The sequence below is a fragment of the Mus musculus genome, chromosome 6 (assembly GCF_000001635.26).
Source record: "Mus musculus strain C57BL/6J chromosome 6, GRCm38.p6 C57BL/6J".
NCBI lineage: Eukaryota > Metazoa > Chordata > Mammalia > Rodentia > Muridae > Mus > Mus musculus.
The window spans coordinates 136,762,040-136,784,154 of NC_000072.6; the positions used below are offsets into that span (position 1 = coordinate 136,762,040).

Below are 22,115 nucleotides of genomic sequence, written 5' to 3' on the forward strand. Positions count from 1 at the left end.
ACTGGAGGGTGGGAGGGAAACGCTGAGAACATTGCTTGCCCTCTTTCCTAACTGCCTACAGCTGAAGAGCTAGCTAGACGGATCGCTTATCTTCATGACCATTCAATTGTCCACCAGGCCTGCCCTTCCAGGACTCCCTTTCCTCTCAAGCTGGGAAAAGTGTGTTTAGTATCGGGGGATGACTAGGCAGATCCAGGAGAGTCCCTGCAGCAGATGAAGGCGCACAGGTAATGATTAATGACCCAGGGAGATAAGTGCGTCATATAATGCGCCTGTGGGACAAGGGGCACAGGTGTACCGCTGGCACCTCCTCCAGGCGTGCTCCAACCTAAGGACTGCTTTTGGCACTGTTAGCGAAGTGGTTCCTCTATCTGTCTGTCTCTGTCTCTGTCTCTGTCTCTGTCTCTGTCTCTGTCTCTGTCTCTGTCTGTCTCTGTCATGGTTTTCTCTGCTCAGTGTCAGAGAAGCAATAGAGGAAGGTACCATCCCCGAGTAACTGGTTCCACCGAGGATAAAGAGTAACTGTACAGATCAGATCTTGTTGTTTTCAACTTTAGTCTTTCCAAAGGTGGCTGATGGAAAAAAATAATAATCTGAGGCCAAAGACCATTGACAACTACAGCACAGGAGCAAGCCCTATCTCCCCAGGGAAACCACTGTCCAGGTCTTAGCTGCTGGATCCTTTCCTGAACAAAGGAGATTAGGATACTGTGGGCATCTGGACCTCCCAGGTGAGGCGACTGTATATTTGGATGCCTGTCAGGCGTCAAGGATTATATCTCTGCTTAACATCACAGATGGTTAGGTAAACATGAAGGTATTCTGAGAAAGCAATGGGACTTCAGTTCAAATGCGGCCATCATGGCGGCTGCCCACACAAGAGAGAGGGGGCTGTTTTGGTAGCCATTGACGCACTTCCTTTCTGAAGGGAAGAGGCTTTCCCGAGCATTATACCAACCTGAACAGATCTACCAGGATGACAACAGTATCTTCAGCCACTTGGAGGTCACCTTTCACATCATAGAAGCTTTCTGGCGTGCCACACATAACAATCACTGGAAGAAAGAAAGAAAAAGTGACAGGTGATGGTGTGCACATGAAGCAGGAGTGACAGCTTTCCTGATTTGAGCCCAACATATTCATTCTATTTATGGTGGTATGTTTCCTTCCTTCCTTCCTTCCTTCCTTCCTTCCTTCCTTCCTTCCTTCCTTCCTTCCTTCCTTTCCTCCCTCCCTCCCTCCTTCCTTCCCTCCCTCCCTCCCTCCTTCCCTCCTTCCTTCCCTCCCTCCCTCCCTCCCTCCCTCCCTCCCTCCCTCCCTCCCTCCTTCCTTCCTTCCTTCCTTCCTTCCTTCCTTCCTTCCTTCCTTCCTTCCTTCCTTCCTTCTTTGCCTTTAAGTCAGAGTTTCATTGTATATTCCAGACTGACTTTGAAGTTACTACATAGTCCAGGATGGCTTCTAATTCATAGCAATCCTCCTGCCTCAGCTTCTGAGTGCTAGGATTTCCGGCATGTAACAACACACCTGTCCCTCATTTTACATTTTTTAAGGATTAATCTCAAGTCCCCAAAGCTCTTCTGCCTCATTTTGCATTTAGTTATGGAGTCTGGATTGAACTGTGTGGAATCTCGAAAATAGAAGGGGCTAAAGGAAAGAAGATGATGGAAAAAGTTCCTGAGTAGGACTCATTTTTGAGCCCTGCTACACTTATTGTATAGTAGTCTCTTGCACTGGGTGGGAGTGATATTTCCAAATGCTATTTTCTTCAATGGGTGGCCCCCACCTTGTCATCTGTTCAATTGTTTGAAAGGGGAATGTGAGAATAGTTTTTAATATCCTCCTGAGCAACCATCTTTGGGCTGTGTCTGTGGCTTTTTAACTCAGAGTCTGATCTTAGAAATTTGAGTGATGGAACCACTCTGAGCCTTTACCATGAATGTAGCTGCTGTCTCTGTGTGGATGGGTGTGGGAGGAGCTAGAGCTTCCTTGGACTTGTGCTGTTGCTTAGAGACAGGTCTCACCATGTAGATGGGGACTTGTGCTGTTGTTTAGAGACAGGGTCTCACCATGTAGACAGCTGTCCTGGAATGTACTACAGAGAACAGGCTGGCCTCATGCCATCTCCCAAATGCTGGGGTTAGCAAAAGGCATGTATTGCCACATAGGCTTTTGTTAGATTTTTTTTTTTTATAAGCTGTGTCACCCGGGTGACCTATAAACTCTTTAAGATCATGAATGACATTTGCTTTCCTCCCACACCCCTTATCTTGGTTGACTGGTAAGTTCCTAAAATAGCAAATACTTGGTGATAGCAGTGATTGTTTGAATAATGTTGGGCAACTTGCCAAGCGAGGGTCTTCCCTCACAGGAAATCACCACAATTCGTTCATTACTTCTGATGTGCCCTTGCTTGGGAAGGGAATTCCCTGCAAAGTATAGCAGATCATTTAACAGTTTGATGAGAAAGCTTTTATCTGCTAGCCTTTCACACCCAGTCTTTAGCTCACTGGACATGTGAGTTCTGCGCCAGGAAACCGAGGAAGGTTGGTCATCTTTGCTTGCCTTGTGGTTCTGTCTAAGGGGCTACATAACCAGTAGCAGGTCATGGTTGAGAATCATGGTTTGAGGTCTAGTCACAAATCCAGTCATACCTTGGATTTCTGATGGGGTAAAAACTCAAAGACCACTCAGTAGGAACTGAGACTGTATGAACCCAGCCAGTGATTGCCTAGGGAGAGACACTTCTCACTGAGTAGCCCTAATGCACATTACAGGGAATTTTGAAAGACAAAGAACCCAGAAAAACTACATCTTGGTTGTTGGAAGTTGCAGAGGAAGCAAGTAAGCAAGCAGTTCAACAAGAGCCGGGAACATGCAGTTAGCTGGGGCAGTTGAGCCCTGAGATTCTAGAAGAGGGTCGGGTGCTTTGCCACGCAATGACACATCAGAAGTAAAGAACGAATTGCGATGATTTCCTCTCAGGGAAAGTCAATCACTTGCTGCCATGGCTAAGTATTTGTTAGTTTAAGAACTTGCCAGTTGCCAGCAATGGTGGTGCACGCCTTTAATCCCAGCACTGGAGAGGCAGAGGCAGGCAGATTTCTGAGTTCGAGACCAGCCTGGTCTACAGAGTGAGTTCCAGGACAGCCAGAGCTATACAGAGAAACCCTGTCTTGAAACCCCCACCCCCATCCCCAAAAAACTTGCCAGTCAAGTAAGATCTGGGGAGCAAGGAGAGCATGAAACCATTCACAACCCTAAAGATCGTGACAGAGACAAGATGGATAACTGCCCTGTTACATGGTTGACCTGCAGTGGGTCGTGGTCTCTGTGGGTTTATGAAGGCTGGATATTGGGTTAGTATCTATGTTCATTTCATCAGTGGTTGCTTTATGTCACTTTTCTCCTAGAGAGCTAGGTTTAGTCAACAGAAATGACAAAATGGCGAAGGTGTTTGCAAACAAGCAACTTGGAGGCAGGCCTTGAGGGCAGCGCTTACAGAGGCATTGTCCTAAAGGACTCTGAGGGAGGCAGCAGCCATGAGGGAGGCCCTGTTGTTGTCTTACCATTGCTCTTTCTGTTATGGCCTGTTAAGATTTCCTGGAACTGTTCGCTGCGTCTCAGTACATCCTTGAAGTTGAGCACCTCAGAAAAATAGGACACCCCAGCCTCCAGAGCATTGAGGTACCTGGAGCAGGAAGAAAGAGAAGCTTTGAGTCGGCTTTGCTTCCTCATGGCCGCCCCACCTTCAATCTCTGTCTGTCCATCTGTCCGTCTGTCTGTCTGTCTATCTATCTATCTATCTATCTATCTATCTATCTATCTATCTATCCATCCATCCATCTATCCACTTCTATGCTGGAGTCTTTATCTAACACCTAGGTCCTCTGTTAATAGACAGAACCCACCACGGTGCCTTTGCTTTGTATTGTGGCTATTTAGTCTAGGCAGGGTATGGGGTGGGTGTTAGGGATTCTTTGTGTGTGTACAAGTTGTAGACATTTAAGGGGTTCCTTCTACTGTCTCCCTACTGCTATAGGGAGCAAGAAGGTTCTAGCCTGAACTATAACCCAGAAGCCCCTGAAACTATATAGTGTTAAACTTCAGAGCTGGTAAAATGATGCCTGTCCCTGTAGGAATTGTGTGTTTGTATATTCCAGTTTCCAACCAAGTATCTAGGGTGAGCTCCTGGGGTTGGTTGCCATGGGTTCCCAGATGTGCGTGCCTGGTGACACCCTATCTTAAGCCTCTAAGGCTCTGTTGGTAGAACCAACTAGCTTCCCGAGTCACCTCCACCACTTTTACTGGTGATTCGGGAGCTTATGATATTTTAAAATGATGTTTCATCTATTTATGTTGTAGTATGTGTGCATGTGTGAACATACATGTATGTGTGTCACACTGCACGTGTGTGGCAATCTGATGACAACTGGCAGGAATGGGTTCTCTTCTTCTACCATGTGAGTCCCAGGGACTAAAGTCAAGTCATCAGGCTTGGGCAGCAAGTCCCTCTGCACCCCGAGCTACCTTGCAGGCACAGACTTATGCTTCTTACCTGCTCCCTCCTGTCCCTCTTTCCCTCTATGTGAGAAAATGTGAGAGACATACTTTCTAACTGCTGCTTGGTTAGCAGAACACACATTCTCCAGTGCTATATCTTCCACAGTAGTGCAGAAACACTGACTTCTAGCTTTCATTTGTATCCTCTAGAAACAGGATCCAATGTATTTGTCTTTAGAGGACTTACCATGGGGAATCATTAAGACTACCAAGAATTCACTTTCATGGGCAGAGTACTGCAAATGTGGTCTACACTGAGTAGTCACACAATACCTGACTCACTTTGCCTCTTTGATGAGCAAGAAAGCAGACTGGCATCTATTTCAACAGTGTCCCTGAGGACAGTGACATTTCTCCATGGCGACGCACTGATTAACAGCCTTCCTTACCAGAAACAATCTTCAGGTTCCGATCCATTCTTGTAAACATACGAAGAGTTCCAGGAAAAGGGTTTGAAAGATGCATTGTTGACTTTCCAGAAATCGACCAAGAAGTACATCAGCTTCCTGGCTGGAGGCAGGATCCTGGTTAGGGTTTCCTTATAGTCACAGGACAATCCATAACTTCCAGCGGAAATCATGGGATAGTTCAACTCTGTGTCGAGGCTGTGGTAAAAGTGAGAGAGGGAGCAATGCCAGGGTTAACTCCAATGGCACAGGCATGAATGGTAAGAATGAAATGGGGACAGTAAAACATGTGTCCAGGTGACCCTCTCACATGGGTGACTTTAAAAATAACAATAATTGCCCATTTTCTGTGTTTACAGGGAAATGACTACATGCTAGATCACGTTGATTTGTTTCCAAATGACTTCTCATGCTCTCTGGGCTGGGAATTGTGAGCCGGGAGGGAGACTGAAAACTACATGCTAAACAACCATGGCCACTGGTTATGTGTTTTTCTCTGTCAACTTGACACAAGCTAGAGTCCTCTGGGAAAAGGGACAACACTTGAGGAACTGCCTCCATCAGTGGGGCTGTAGGCAAGTCTGTGAGGCCTTTTCTTGGTTGCTTATTTAGGTGGGAGGACCCAGCCCATTGTGGGCAATATCATCCCTAGGCTGGGGGTCCTGGGTTGTATAAGAAAGCAGACTGTGCAGGTCATGGGGAGCAAGCCAGTGAGCAGCACCCCTCCATGGCCTCTGCATCAGGTCCTGCTTCCAGGTTCCTGCCCTGAGTTCCTGTCCTGACTTCTCCCCATTATGTACCGCGAGCTGAAATTACTCCTTTCCTTCCCAAGTTGCTTTTGGTCATGGAATTATCACGGCAACAGAAAACAAGCTAGAAGAGTCATCATAATGGTGATCAAATGGCAAGTGTACCTATGCCTTTTCTTCCTACCAGTGCCTGCTTTGTTGCTCTGCGTTGGCTCTTTTTATGTCAGCTTGACACAAGCTAAGTCATATGAGAGGAGAGAATCTCACCTTTATATCTTTTATATCTTTATATCATTATATCCCCATAAGATCTGGCTGTAAGACAGCCTATAGAGCATTTCCTTAACTAGTTATTGTTGGGGGAGGGTCCAGCCTCTCTCGGGTGGTGCATCCCTGGGCTGGTGGTCCTGGGTTCTGTAAGAAAGCAGGCTGAGCAAGCCAGTACACAGCACTCCTCCATGGCCTCTGCATCAGCTCCTGCCTCTAGTTTTGCACCAGTTTAAATTCCTACCTTGGTTCCCTCAACAGACTGTGACTCGAGATATGTAAGGGAAAGGCTGTCCAGTGACCAGCCCAACTTGGGATCCATCTCAAGGGAGGCTCCAAGGCCTGACAATATTACTGATGCTCTGATGTGCTTACAGACAGGAGCGTAGCATGGCAGCCCTCTAAGAGGCTCAACAAGCAGCTGACTGAGACAGACACAGATACTTATACCCAACAATTAGACTGAAGTAGGGGACCCCTGTGGTTGAATTATGAAAAGGCTAGCAGAAGCTGAGGAGGAGTGTGACCCCATATGAAGACCAGCAGTCTCAATTAACTTAGACCCCTGGGATCTCTCAGACACTGAGCTACCAACCAGGCAGCATACACTACTGGTACAAGTCCCCCTACACATATACACCTGAGGACTGCCAGGTCTGGCCTCAGTGGGAGAAGACACGCCTAACCCCGGAGAACTTGAAGCCCTAGGGAGTGGGGAGCCTAGTGGGAGGGCATCCTCTTAGAGACAGGGGAAGAAGAATGCAATGAAGAACTGGGCGGGGCGGGGGCAACAACTGGACTGTAAAAAAATAAAAGTAATAAGAAAAATATGTAAGTCAAACCCTTTCTTCCCTGGGTTGCATTTGGTTATAATGTTTCATCACATAAATAGTAACTCTGGCTGAGACAGTGTCTGTCTCCAACACAAAACTCAAATTTTTTTCATGAAGTTATTTCCCCAGTTGAAACTCAGCCCTCAAGCAGAAGTGACCACTGCCTTCTATACAATACTGCATTCTCACTCTCTCTCTCTCTCACTCTCTCTCTCTCTCTCTCTCTCTCTGCTTTGTATTGGCCAGTGTCCCTCTCACCTCCATTTGGAAGGTCATGTTTCACTCAATTCTTTTCTTTTTGACAACACTAAACTGTTTTCTCTTAGAAAGCTCTCATGGTACTGAACCAATGTCCTGGGTCCCGATTTCCTTTTGAGCAATGTCATCAGCACCTGATCCATGAGATAAGGAAGAACACAATTCCATGGGCGTCTGTTTGGGTGTGGAAGATGGGCTTGGAAATGCTTCTGAGTGTGCCTGACTTGGTGTGCGGAGTCTCTGGGCTGCTGAGTTGCTGGGCGTGAGGCAACAGGCTGACTTCCAGTAGAAACTTCAGGGGTTTGTGTTGGCTCGAGAAACCTATGCCGATCTCCTCTGGATCAGGAAATGGTATTTCTTTATTCAGAAAACCGAACAAGCGAGGGGAAAGCTTGTGAGAAAAGTTTTGACAGGGAAATGTGAAGAATTTTGACCAGGGAATGTATGATCTGGCAGAACAGGGCCAGTTTCACTGAGTGAAAGAAATTGAAGGTCAAGATTTCTAAATCCAGAGAAAGAGTTCCCATTCTACAATAGATCGAAGGCTTTTTTTTCTCTCTCTCTAAACCACAAAGGATTTCACACAAAGAACTTCAACATGTTATTTCTATTCATCTCAAATAAGAGCCTGGTTGTTTCCCCACATTTCCAAACTAGTGACACAATAGAGTTCTACTAAGACGCTCTCTCTTCTGTCTTGTCCTACCCACTGCCCACTCTGGGGAATTTCCTTTATTAAACTCAAGTGTTCCTCATAGCTTGCTCCCTCTAACACTCAGCTATGAGTGACTGTACCTGGGCAGCTACTGCAGCCATTACACACCAATCAAAGCAGGAGGTATGTGGGAAAGGGTAAAGGCAATGATAGAGAGATGAGGGGCCCAACATGCCTCGCTGTTGCCTTGACAACACTGTTTGCCCAATCATTTAACACTCAGCCAAAGTACTTACTACATCTGGAAGGTGGAATACGTGCACGAGGGCCCCATGAGGGCGCAGCCCATCTTATGATCTCTCTGTAGGAAAAAAAAAAAAGAAAAACACTAAAGCCTAAGACAAATCCAATTGACCACAGAAAAGAGGAGGGCGGGAACACTATGAGAAATGCATTCCCAAGAGTCTGTGCGCAGAGCGAGGAGGAGCTACTCAAAGGATGGAAGTGGGAGGAGCAAGATTCTTGCTTACTTCTTCCTCCCTGTTGCTAACTCTGACCCTAAACAGGGTTTCAAGGAGCTCAGGAGAATTAAAAGCTCTCTAAAACCGTGTAGATGTAAAAGATACCCCTTACTCTGGGCCTCTTGTAAAAGGGCTTCCAGAGGTTACAGATTGTGAGACTACAATACTAGAAGTTTCACATGGACCTCATGGGTCATATCATGGATGTCAGGATGTATATACCACATCCACCATAGTGAGTTTCAATCTTGGGGGGCTGGGCAGATTCTAGCATAGGGATATTGAAGTCCAAGGGAGAAGAAATGGTTTGGATGCTTTTAATGACAAGTATTTCATCTTTTGAGGCTTGGCTGTTCATTGGTCCATTAACTGATAGGGTTGGGCTTTTTTTACTTGCTATTTAGTATTTTTAGTTCTTTGTATACGGTAGCTATTACTTCTCTGTCAAATAGGTAGCAACGATTTTTCTCTTATTCTGAAGACTGCCTCTTCACCCAGTTGACTGTTCCCTTTACTGTACAAATGCTTTTAACTTTGTGGGTTTCCATTTGTTGCTAGTCTTAATTCTTGAATCAGAACCCTATTCAATTCTGTTTACCTTCAAGTGTTTTCTCTGTTTTTCCCAGGAACAGTTTAAGAGTTTCCAGCTTTTCATACAGGTCTTAGGTCTATTTGGAGTTGGTTTTTGTGCCAGGTGAGAGATAGGGATCTAGTCTCGTCTACCCATATGTGGATGCCCAGTTTCTCCAGCACCATCTGTTGAAGAGGCTGCTTTCATTCTTTTCTCCAGTGTGTATTTTTCACACCTTTGTCTGAAGTCAGGGGCTTATAGCTGTGTGGTTTGATATCTGGATCTTCTGTGCCATTTCATTGATCCCTGTATCTGTGTTTGTTCATATGGCTCTGTAGGATAACTTAAGTTGGATATGGTGAGACCTCCAGCATTTTTTTTTTGGTCATTTTGCTTATCTGGGGTCTTTGTGCTTCCACAATAAACAAGGTGTGTGTGTGTGTGTGTGTGTGTGTGTGTGTGTGTGTGTGTTGTTGTTGTTGTTGTTGTTGTTGATGATGATGATGTCGCTTTTTCTATTTCTTTGAGGAATGACATTGTCATTTTAGTGTGGTTTGCATTGAATCTGTAAACTGTTGTTAAAAAAGAGACATTTTTACAAAATTAATTCTTCCAATCCAATTCAGTTTTCTGGTGTCCTTTTCAAATTCCTTCTTCAGTGCTTCAGGTTTTACATGGTAGGAGCTTTTCACTTATTTCAGTTTATGTCAAGGTCTATGTTCCAGGCAATTGTGAGTGGATTGTTTTCCTGATTTCTTGTATGCATGTCTATTCTTAGCATATAAGAAGACCACTGGATTTTGTGCTAATTTTGTATCAAGATACTTTTTAAAAAAGATTTACTTATTTTATGTATACGAGTACACTGTAGCTGTCTTCAGACACATCGGATCCCACTACAGATGGTTGTAAGTCACCATGGGGTTGCTGGGAATTGAGCTCAGGGACTCTGGAAGAGGTGCTCTTAACTGCTGAGCCATCTTTCCAGTCCCATATCAGGATATTTTACTGACAGTGTTCAGCAGCTCTGAGAGTTTTCTGGTAGAGTCTTTTGGAGCTCTCACATACGGAATCCTCCCATTTATAAAAAGAATACATTGACTTCTTCCTTTCCTATTTGTATCACCTCTCTTTCTCTCTCATCTTATTGCTGTATTGAAGACTTTCAACATTTTATCAGCAAATCAACAAGAGTAGAAGATGTCTCTTGTTTTTCATCTTTGTAGAAATGCTTTGAGTTTTCTTCATTTACTGTGCTATCAGCCATAGGCTTGTCATATGTATCATTGGTTATATTGAGATATATTACTTCTACTCCTAATATCTTCAGGGCCTTTATCATGAAGGGATGTTGGATTTTGTCAAATGCATATCTTGAGATGGTAATGTGATTTCTGTCTTTGAGTTCATTTATGTGATCTATTATTTATTGATTTTAATTATTTATTATTAAACTATTCATGAACTCACAGAAGTTCTCAACTTGTGGGTCATGACTCCTTTGGAGGTCGCATATCAGAGAACCTGGATATCAGATATTTACATCATTATTCCTAACAGTAGCAAAATGCTACAGTTATGAAGTAGAAATGAAATAATTTTATGGTTGAGGTCACCACAACTTGAGAAACTATTAAAGGGTCTAAGTATTAAGAAGGTTGAGAACTTCTGATCTAGAATGAAGCTAGGTTGATTACTGTGAATAGCTCTTGTGTGTGTGTGTGTGTGTGTGATCTTTCTGATCTTTAAATGTAAGCACTCAGAGTTATGAATTTCCCTCTCAGGAATGTGTTCATTGTTTCCCCCCAAATTCTTGTTATGTTGTGTTTTAATTTTCACTCGATTTTAGGAGTTTTAAAAAATTCCTCCTTAATGTCTTCAATAATTCATTGCATAATAGTGTATTGTTCAACCTCCAGGGCTCTGCCTATTCGCTGCAGTTTCTTTTGCTGTAGGGTTCTAGCTTATTACATTTGCGTTCAAATAAAATGCAAGAAGTTATGTCAAGTTTCTTTTATTTGTTGAGACTTGCTTTGTGTCCTAACGTATTGTCTGTTTTATAAGGTTTTCCACGGGCTTGGAGAGGTATACATTTCGCAGTGTTAGTCAGATGGGATGCTTTCTGTAGGTCCCATAGGTTCATTTAATCTATTAAATCATGCAACGGTAATGTTTTCCTGCCCTACCCCCGCTTTGGTCAGGATGATCTGTCTTTTGGTAAGAGTAGGATTTTGAAGTCATATACAATGACAAAAAAAATTTTAGACATGTATTCAAAATAATAAGTCTTTAAAAAGACAAATTTTTAAAAGATTTTAAAGTTAACTTAAAGTAAAAATTCCCCCTATATCAAAGCATATACATACTATGTTCCAGGACACACACACACACACACACACACACACACACACACACACACACACACACACACACACATGTCTCTTGGGATGTGTGCTATAAAGTCAGGGTACCTTCAGATCATACAGCAACATGACTGCAGCTGGTGCAGGCTATGCATTGTGTAAACATGCCCACATTTCTCACTGTAACCATCCCAGACAAAGAATGTGTGACCTACACACATACAAAAGCTACTTACTGGGCTGGAGAGATGGCTCAGCTGTTCAGAGCACTGACTGCTCTTCCGGAGGTCCTGAGTTCAATTCCCAGCAACCACATGGTGGCTCAGAACCATCCGTAATGAGATCTGATGCCCTCTTCTGGTGTGTCTGAAGACAGCTACAGTGTACTTACATATAGTAAATAAATAAATCAAACAAAACAAAATAAAACAAAAACCAAAAGCTACTTACTGTAATCTCCCTGAGTAGGTCAAGGCCTTCACAGGTGCTGCTCCGGCAGTCACCTGACTTATGAATCAGACCGTCGGAGTAGATGAAAGTCGCGTTCACAGTCACATTTAGGTCTATTACCCAGAAATTAGGAAAAACAGGAAACCAGTGTTATGCTTCCACAATTTACTCAGCTCTGAGACAGCCCTTGCTGGTGGATTTCAAGGGGCGGAGGAAAGGTATCTGTGATGGCGAGTCTTAACTTGGCTACATTGGCAAGGAACCCAATCCAAGCATCTGGGCACACCGGTGAGAGATTTCTCTTGGTTTGATTACTTTAAGTGGGAGACACACCCCTATCCAGATAATGTGAGATCAGAAGACCCACTCTAAGTCTGGGCCACTCCTGGAGGCAGCTGACAGGAAGGACAGAGAAGCAGGGGTGTGCCTTTTTGTCTGCTTGTCCTCGCTCTCACTGGCAAGCTCATCTATCCTGAGCTATTCTTTCACTGGTGTTTGAACCCATTTCGTGAGAATTTACTGTAAACTGAAAACTAGCAGCTCTGTAGGATCTCTCTGGAACTCCAACACCAGATGGGGACTGTTGAGGCCTCCAGTCTCGTGAGCTGTCAGGAGAGGGCCTTTGTTGGGAGTACTCAGCCCACAGCCTGTGAGCCACTCCAATGAAAGCTTTATTAATATATAGTCATATGTTCATTCTATCAGTTCTGTTCCTTAAAGAACCCTGATGAAGACAAATATTCAAGTTCAGGTCTGAGACTATTCTGAGTTCCTTCTTTCTCTCTCTTCCCTCTCTCGCACCTTCCCTGCATTTATCTTTCTCTTATATTATAGAAATAATTCACCCATGATAGAACTCATCCATTATGGACATATGGAATGGAAGTGTAATTTGATCATTTCAGCACATGTGTAGATTCAAGTATTCATCATCACGGTCCAGCCTAAGAGTAGTTTTCATTATGTCCACAGCTCTCCTCATCTTTCTATAATCCCACATTCAGCACATTTACAGTATGGACTGGAAAGCACTGGGAAAGTAGATAGGGATGGCATCTTGTTCTTTTGTGTTCCCAAGTTGCCGCTATTACATGTTCTCTTTGGTCTCTGATTATCATCCATCCATCAGTCCACACACAGTTACTCTGTTCCTCTTATGCTCCTTACACTTTCCTATGTGCTCACAATACAGCAGTAAGTAAGATTACTCCCTGGCTGCCTGAGGTCCACATATTCTCTGGAGATCACACAGAATGGTGCTATTGTTGGTAGCATGGGGACGGGATCCCCTTTGTGGTGCCAGGACTTGAGAGATGTAAGAATGTGAGCCACACACATGTACAATTTCTGGGTGGGAGTGGGTGTGGGAAATAAGGAACAAAAGCCAGATAAGGATCGATCTTGGCTTATCTCAGAATCTGCAAGGAGGCCCACGCATTTGCTGCTTAGTGATCGAGGAGTAGAATAGACTTGGGGTGGTATTGGAAGAAGGTCATATCTTCATGTATGTGCATTTCTTAGTGGAATGGGATCATTCTGGAGCATTTAAATATATAGAAATATCATGTCTCACTTTCACTTTAAAAGGACTTCTCGAGATTCTGATGGGAGAATAGATCATGGAGACCAAGAAGGAGAAAGAAGCAGGGAGGCCAGTTGGGGGCTCTTGATAACTCAGGCTAGCTTGAAATAAACAAGTGGCAATGAGTTGGGGGATTACATGGTTGCATTTTGAAATTTGAAGGTAGGGTCAGTAAGAAAGTGCTGATGGATGCAACTTGAGAAAAAAGAGGGTGCGAGTGTCTTCAATATTTCTTGTGCTGAGAAAGTGGCTAATGGGGAATGTTACTGGTAAATCAAAGACTGAATAAGAGGGGAAAATTTGCAAGTGTAGAGTCGTGACTAGGGGGATGAGAGCTTTGGGAGAAGCCAGGTGAAGACGTTGGCTGTGAAATGTCTATTAGATTTCTGAATGGATGTGACAAGCAATTAAATATACCAATCAGGAGAAGTTGCCATGCAGGTGCACTTAGTGATTTTAAAATGTCAAGAAAACACATCCTGACCCCAAAAGCAGCATTGGGAGCATCTTCTCATGTGTCTCATGTGTAATGAAGAATGGGCTTTGACCCTGAAACCACGACTGTATAGACTTGGACCTCCAGAGGCCAGAAGAAAACACAGGATGCTCTGGAACTGGAGTTTCCGAGAGTTGTAAGCTGCGATGTTGGGAACTGAACCCAGATCCCCTGAGAACAGCCGGTGCTCTTAACAGCTGGCCTAGAACACCATTCTTTATATTCTGCATTTTCCAAAGTCAAATGACCTGTGCTCATCCCTGCTTGGGGTGTTTAGATAACACAGAGTTTAGGTGAAGGCAGAGGCATGGTGGTAAAATCCCTGGGTGTTGCTAGGCTCCACGTCTTAAAGATAATAAAGAGCTGGCAGAACCATTTGTGCAAACTCTGTCCTTTAAATGATGGTCCTCTCCCAGTGACAGGTAAGCTCAGGATAAATGTCTGATACCAAAGAGGAAATGGCCTTCTGGACACCAGGAAGCCTCAGACATTGTTGTGGCATTATGAGTGACACTCTGTGTTCTTATACAACCCATTTGAAGCTCTCTGACTTCCGTTTCCTTACACGTAAAAGTGAGGTTTGCCTGACATGCCACATTTGAATAATATCTTTAAAAGAATAAAGTCTACCCAAAACAGAAGAAAAATTTGGAACATTCAAAAGTTTGTTTTCCTAGAAGTTGAGACCTTATCATTCTGAGCACAGAAACAACTCTGTCCTTCTCTAGTTGCTGCAGAGATGTACCTACCACATCTAGTACAGTACATCCTTCAGTTCTGGTTACTGTTTAACCCAAGCACATTTACACTGATACTTTGTTCACTAGGAGAACCAGCTGAGAGATGTAATTGTTGGGTAGAACAAGCTGAACTAGAGGCCAATGATTAGACCAACCAGAGGAAACCAGAGGGGAGGAGGACATGTGGTGAGTTAAACAGTTAAAAAGCAAGTATAGCCATAAACCAGCATATTACTGAACATTTTTCTTTGCATTGTATATGTTTATTTGTGCACGGAGGAACAGAGAACCCATGGGGGCATGCATGTAGAGGTCAGAGGGTAAGTAGTGGATGTCATTCCTCGCCTACCAAATGGGTTCCAAGGATTGAACTCAGTTCTTTGGGCTTGGTGGACATATCATTTCTACCATTTTCCCACACTAATTTCTACTTATCTTAACTGGCTAAGCCATTTTGCCAGTCCCCAATAAACAGTGTGGAGCCTTTATCCTACTTAATTTGCATATTCTTAGGAAGAATAGCGCTGGAGAGTTAAGTCACTTATTGCTCTTAGAGAGGACCTGGGATCAGTCCCACTACCCACATGGAAGCTCACAACCATTTATTTGCAAGTCCAGTTCCAGGGGATTTCATGTCCCCTTTTGATCTCAATGGGCACCAGACATACATGTGGTGCATATACAATACATATAGGCAAAGTCTAAAAATAAATGGGAGGACATAGTGTATTTGGAGTCAGGGTTCAGTACAAATGAAGCTGGAGTGGACCCAGACCCCCGTATGAGGAAGAGTGGTAGCAAGCAGGCTGGCTGCAGTCTTGTAAGTCAAGGGGAAGAGTTTAACCCCATCTTGAGCAAGGCGGTGGTGACTGTAAGCCAGCTCCTCCCTCAGCTGTGTCCCTGACATATCATTTCTACCATTTTCCCACACTAATTTCTACTTATTCTTCAATATCTGTGTAGCTTTACTACACCCAAAAACAAAACAAACAAAACAACAACAAAAACCAAAGAAACCCCCAAAATAAAGAAAACCCAAAGCTCTCCCAACCCTACCCTCGTCAGCGTGAGAGCTCGGCTCCTTCCCACCACCATCATCATGGAGGGATGCTGAGCAATGTAAAAATCTGAGGCTCCAGGCAGACCATGAGTGGCAAAGCAAAACCCATGTGTAAACCCCCAGGGACCTAAGAAAGGAGAATCATCCTGTATCAGACCTGGAAGCAGACATGGCTTCCTCATTGTGGTCCCAGTTCTGTATCCACTTACTGACAGAACGGAGCTGGAGAGCTGGGTCAGTCGGTTCCTGACACTGACCTGTGAGTGTTTGTAAGAATCATTCACTTAATCCTTTTGCTGAATCCTACCAAGGGTTATTTATTCTGAAATGTAGCGGCAAGAGGTTAGAGGTAGAGTAACTTGCTTCACTTCCATCCCTGGTAAGGAGTGGAGACGAGATGTGCACTGTGGTTCTAGATCAACTCTGGGGGCTCTAGATCAACTTTGGGACTCTAGATCAACTTTGGGGCTCTAGAGCAACTTTGGGGCTCTAGAGCAACTTTGGGGCTCTAGAGCAACTTTGGGGCTCTAGAGCAACTTTGGGACTCTAGAGCAACTTTGGGGCTCTAGAGCAGCTTTGGGGTTCTAGAGCAGCTTTGAGGTTCTAGAGCAGCTTTGAGGTTCTGGAGCAGCTTTGAGCTCTTACTGACAGTGGTTCTTGAGAAGCACACTGATGGGGAGTGTTGAGTCACTTTGGAGGGGGAGGGACAACCCTGTGAGCTCACAGCTGTTTTCGTAATTGTACCAGCCCTTCACTTTTCCCACTCTGTTTCTAATGGAACTTTCTAGAAACTAGAGAATATAGATTGTTGTAGCAGATTGAATACAGAAGCAACCAGAAGACTATGTCCTTCTTATATATTAAGCTGAACATTAAAGACACTCACAGACATTTACATCAATTTCATTCCTTCACCCTCCTCTTTTTTTTTTTGACTTAAAAAATAAAAAATTTCTTTAGTAATGAAATGTATGTTAGCTAGTAAATTGTTTGTCACTTTTTAGTGAGCAAGCGTTTAATTCTCAATCTAATAAACATCAATATGTACAACCATAAGAAACTATTCAGGGCCCTTGATTTTTTTTAAGATCCACTCTTGAGACCCATTGACACAGAACTATTGTACCATGATGTCAATACGTATTTTACAGTTCACTGTTCTAGTAGTTTAATTTGATAGAGGATTATCCTCAGTTTATCTCTCCAGATTTGGGGTGATTTTTTTTCTTTTAAAGATTGAACTTTTTTATTTTTTTGTCAAACAATGGTATGACTTCAAATTGAAACTTTAAAAATAAGCACATTCCTTGCCCTGGCAGTTTTATGTCGTCGTGACATAATCCAGAGTCAATGGGGAAGAGGCGTTCCCCTCTGAGGTCTGGGGAAGGGTCTCAATGTATGGGACCACACACAGGGTATGGACTTAGTCATGGAACACATGTCCTCAAGGAACTGAGGGCTTGGGACTGGAGGGATCTCTTTCCAAATTATTTGTACCATTTTCACACATTACTATCTACTTATTCTTCAATATTCATGTAGCGTCACTAAGTCTAAAAAACAAACAAACAAAACAAAACCCCCCCGACCAACCAAAACAACAAACAACACACACACACATACACAAAAAAAAATAACAAAAATTATTCACTAACTTCGGGATGTCAACTACAACCTTTAAATTATCAATATTTTCCAATAATAGCTCTCATACAGTGTTTTAAATTTTTTCCAAATGTCAAACACTCCAAATATGCTCAACATATTTAGAATACAGTGTCTTTCTCTTCTCTAACCTGCATCTCTTGTGTTCAGTATGAGGGAGCAAAAATGGGTTGTCAAGTGCCAATTTCTAGGCATGCCTGTTTCTTCTTCCACAGAACTCTCCCTTTACGAACCCATCCTTCTGTCTGAGCATTATGACTGATACAAATGAGAGTAGTGAATGAAAACCAACTTGTCACTCAATTAATAACAGAGCAGACATTCACGTTCAGGTTGCACGTACTCAGAACCAAGGGGGTAACCAATATTTTCTGCTATTTGTTTGATGTGTCAAGCAACATCCTCTCTGAGTAACAGCAACACTCCCATCAATGCTGTTCCTAATGGGGACTAGAACACCTTTAAAACCTCGTCAAAATGGCAATGGGTTACCCATATGCCTCACTGCCTGAAATGCGTCCATGGGTTTTCTTATTGAATGCCTGTTCTACCCACAGTCAGGACTGCCATTTATTCTGGTTTTATACGTGAGGAAACTGAGCACCAGGAAAGTTAGGCAACTTGCTTCAGGTGATAGCTATGGTAAATAGTCAGGCAGGACAATGAACCAAATTCCATCAGAATCCGAATCTTTGCTGATGATAGTGTTCCATTGCTCTGTCTTAGTGAGAGGTGTAGTTAGTGGTGGGTCACTTGCAGTGGCAACATGATACACCCATAGGACTCAGGCAGAAGTGGATCTGCATCTTGCTTCAATGGATGTAAGGTGGTTTGCATCTGCTGTGACACCATTGTCCACCATGCCAACCCACAGAGCTGTGGTGACTAAAGAGATGGTGTGATGAGACATTCTCCAGAACTTGTCTAGCATGTGGCAAATTCTCAGGAAACAAATGGAGCCTCTATGAGATGGCCACGCTTAACACCCAGGCTAACAGACAGAATCTTAACCCAGGTCGAAGATCCAACTTCTTTACCACGGACCACCCTGTCTCAGCACACATGTGTGTGCTATATCATGCCCTCAGTAAACATGTGCATGTTATTACACAGCCTCTCAGTTCTACTTAGGTCTACATCAGACTGGCACATGTGCGTCTGAATCTAGTCTGGACACATCTGGGAAGATTACATGCATGCACAGAAGTAAATTCTTGTCACAAGGTTTTAGACAGAAGATTATTATATGCCACCTTTAAGACCAAAAGTAACCATTAAGATGTACCAAGTACCCAGTGACTCAGTAATTCTATTTGTGACAATGGAGTCTCTGGGAATGGAAAAGAACTATATATAAGAAAAAGGATCGTAGCACTGTAAAAAAAATAACCACAAGAAATTAAAAACGATTAGATATTTCTTGAGAAGAGAATTTTTAGATAATTGGGATGGTTTCTAGTCTAAGGGATTCATATGATGACTGAGGTAGCAATGTAGCCCTAAGAAAGTCATTTGCAGGATGATGTGTTGTGACAGAGAAGATGTAAAATCGTCCCTGTGCCATACTAATCACCAAGGTCTCAAAAACAAGACACCGAGAAAGAGTATTCAGGCAGTACAAAATTATTGCAGGCACTTGGTCCTTCTTTACGTGTTTTATGTCAAATTATAAAATTGATTTTTTTTTTACAAATAAAAGATAAGGTCAAGAAAGGCAACAATGAATTCAATCATAAATGTATAACCCTGTCTATATCTGACAGCGAGAGCCACGAGAGGCAGGGAGAGTCTGCACTGCCAGAGGGGAAAAAATCTTTCTATGAATAAGAGGTGTGGAGAAAGGTTCAGTATCTGTATGCCCAGGAGCCTTATGAAATTTCAGATCCAGCCCAAATCTTGCCTCTGAACGGCTACAGAAGGAGGCATGATGTCTACAGCTGGCCAGAAACCCAGATTTAAGTAGGGCATGTCACTGCTGTGAGCACTTTACCTTTTCTTCCAGCAGGGTGGGGTGGACCACAGCTCACTCCAACCCCTCTCCCCGGGAAGGAAAGAGAATGGAGTTCTGAGATGAATTTAGAGGAGTTTGGGTGATTGGGCAAAGTCTGCGAGGTCTCTGCCTTGAAGCAAAAGGTCGTACATAGCAAGAAGGAGTCCTTTCCCATAGTCTTACCGGCTTCACGCAGGCGCTTTCGCACTATGTCCAGTCCTTCCTCCACAGCCTCCCTCAGGTTTTGCATAGGTTCTTTGTAGGCTGAGTTGTCCATCATCAGGACGCTGATCTCGTAGCTGCCATTGCGGCAGTTCTGCCTCACCTGAGAGGCCCAGAACACCATCAGCGCGGGCTGGAAGAGCAGTAACCGCACAGCCAAGCCCAGCAGTGACGTCATGACCTGGCTCACCGTAGCACCATGCCCCCCTGGATTGCTCGCTTTTAGAGACACAGGGAGCCCCTCTGGAGAGTCGCTAGCAGAGTCCCTTGGTCTTCTCTTCCCCACGCACCTTTCTGGTCTTGCCACACTGGTCACACGGGCCGTGAGACTCAGCCTGGCTGCCAGTAATTAGCAGGCACATTATGGTAGGAGGTAAAGCAAAGTTCACTTTGTGTGTTTGCACACAGAAAGGTCAGAGCTATAAACGACAGGATTACCAGGGCCTCATCCAATAAAAATACACCCGTTTGTGACACATCACTGGGAAGAGGGAAGAGAAGAAGGGAGCAGTATATTTTACATATCAGGCTTTATGAAATGGAAAATAAAGGTCGAAGGGCTTACGGCAAGCACAGCAGTGACAGCCCATTAGTACTTCAGCTTTAGCTGCACAACAAAACACAAGCGTCTACTAGGATGAGCTGCGCATCTGCGGTCCAGCCAACCTCCATCTATCAGCTCTTCACTACGGGTTGGATGGTAGCAAGGCTCTGGGGACACAATCACCAACGGTGTGGATGCATGAATGTCCGCTTGGATCACACGTTCATTCTAACGGGATAGACGAACATCAGATGAATGAAGAGCTAAGGTCAACAATGGAGAAAAGAACAGAGCACAGTGGGCATGCAGGGGAAAGTCAACATGAGTCCAGAAGTCAAGGAAGTTTCCCGGAGAGCATAAACGTCCCTAAGCTGAGCTCTGGAGGATAAACGGGCGTTGGCTGAGTGGGAAGGAGGACGGCAGTGTTAGGCAAGAGGATGGATTGTGAAAAGACAGAGGTGGGAAAGGGTGAGGTATATTTGAGGAAACAAGGGATACAGCTTGGTTGACATGCTGTGGCGTCGGGTGGTAACAGAAGGCATCAGAGGACTAGGCAGAGGTATGACAGGGACTGGGAGTTCGGACTATATTCTAAAAGTCAGAAAGAGCACTTGACATGGTCAATTTTTATTTTTTCAATTTGTGATCTGAGGATTTAGCTTAGTCCCCCACGTAAGTCAAATGACTTCTAAACAATGTATGTGTGTTCATATCATGGTGCACATGTAGAGAGAGGTCAGAGGGCAGCCTTGAGTGTCAGCATTAATGTTCTACCTTGAGACAGAGTCTCTTGTTCACAGCTGTTTGTGGTAAACTCACGCATCTGGGTGGGATCTCCAAGGAGTCTCCATTCTCCCCCTGAGGCCGTGCTGGGATTCCATTTGTGTGCTACTGCATCTGACAGTATGTGGAGTCTGGGATCCAGGCTCAAGTTCTCACTCTTGCGTGGCAAGCTCTCTACTTACTGAGCCAGTTCCACAGCTGGTCACGTGACTTTTGAAAAGCCCACTCACGCTGTCAAGGAAGAAATGTCCCGGAGAGAGGCAAACAAAATCAGAGCCTTTATATAAGGCTTCTGTTTCTATGGTACCCGTGAGTCAAAGCGGGGAAAGGCAGAAGCAGGAGATGGGCTCAAAAGGTCTAAAAAGAGAATCAACGGGACCTGGTATTTTCTTGAATTTGAGATCCCAGGGAGAGGGAGGACTCAAGGGTGATGCCCAAAGGTGTTTGCTGATAGTTAAAATCCTGAAAGTCCGCGGGTTTAAAAGATAACGACTTCCGGCTTGGGACAGGTGGATTTGGTATCTGCCTGTGCAGCTGCGAGAAGAGGACCTGTACTTAACAGGGGGTTTAGGAGTTCAACAGAGGCACTGGCTGGTGGGTCGGACTTCATTGTTTTCAATGTTGACTTCCAAATGTGAAAACTGAACGAGTTAACTGGCATGACACATCTTTCATGGAAGTAATTTAAACCGCATTTTCAACCTTCCCAAGCAAAGTATTGGAACCATGGGGGAATCCGACCAATCTAAAGAGAAGTAAGGTCCCCGCCCCAAAGGAATCTATACGATCTACATTTCAACCCCTCCCAACGTCACTTGAATGGCCTTTCTGGGGTGTCTATTTTCTAGCTGGTGGTATCCCCCTTTGCAGGACCCCAAGGGGATGGCCTTCAACAGAACACAGCTTTTGAACAGACCCTGAGGGTGACTACAGGTAGGAGTTCTGCCTCTTGGCATAGAATTGGGACCGTCTGGTTCCTTTGCCTCAGCCTAACTAGTACGGGTGTTTAGTAAAAGGAGGACATTTTGTATTGCTCCTTAAATTGAACAGCAGTGGATAGGGTTACTAAAAGGAAATGCTCTATACACGGGACTCATTTTTTTTTTTAAGATTTGTTTGTTTGTTTATGTGAGTACCTTCATGAGTTTATTTGCAACTTGTGTATGCAGGTACCCATGGAGGCCAGATGAGGGTGTCAGATCCCCCAGAGCCAGAGTTACAGGTGGTTGTGTACACGGAACCAAACTTGGGTCTTCTGTAAGAGCAGTAAGCACTTTTAACTGCTGAGCCACATCTCTTGTGTCCATACACCCATGATTCTTATCTGTTCATTCGTAGCCAAGAACCTAAAAAAACAGGCTGGTCCTAGAAGCCTATTCAGCTGTTGAAATAACTGTCT

General features: G+C 44.1%; 1 protein-coding gene across 2 annotated transcripts in view; it reads right to left on the minus strand.

Moving 5' to 3' along the window:
- Positions 1–19,703, minus strand: part of Gucy2c (guanylate cyclase 2c) — an 84,459-nt gene extending 64,756 nt beyond the window's left edge. For both annotated transcript variants that reach the window (NM_145067.3, NM_001127318.1), the window contains exons 1-6: positions 19,351–19,703; positions 11,635–11,747; positions 8,026–8,090; positions 4,950–5,165; positions 3,567–3,688; positions 959–1,055 (exon numbers count right to left, since the gene is read on the minus strand). In NM_145067.3, the coding sequence (NP_659504.2) occupies positions 959–1,055; positions 3,567–3,688; positions 4,950–5,165; positions 8,026–8,090; positions 11,635–11,747; positions 19,351–19,567 (830 nt within the window). In that variant the 5' untranslated portion in view covers positions 19,568–19,703. The remainder of the gene's footprint in view (positions 1–958; positions 1,056–3,566; positions 3,689–4,949; positions 5,166–8,025; positions 8,091–11,634; positions 11,748–19,350) is intronic.
- Positions 19,704–22,115: the final 2,412 nt, after the last annotated feature.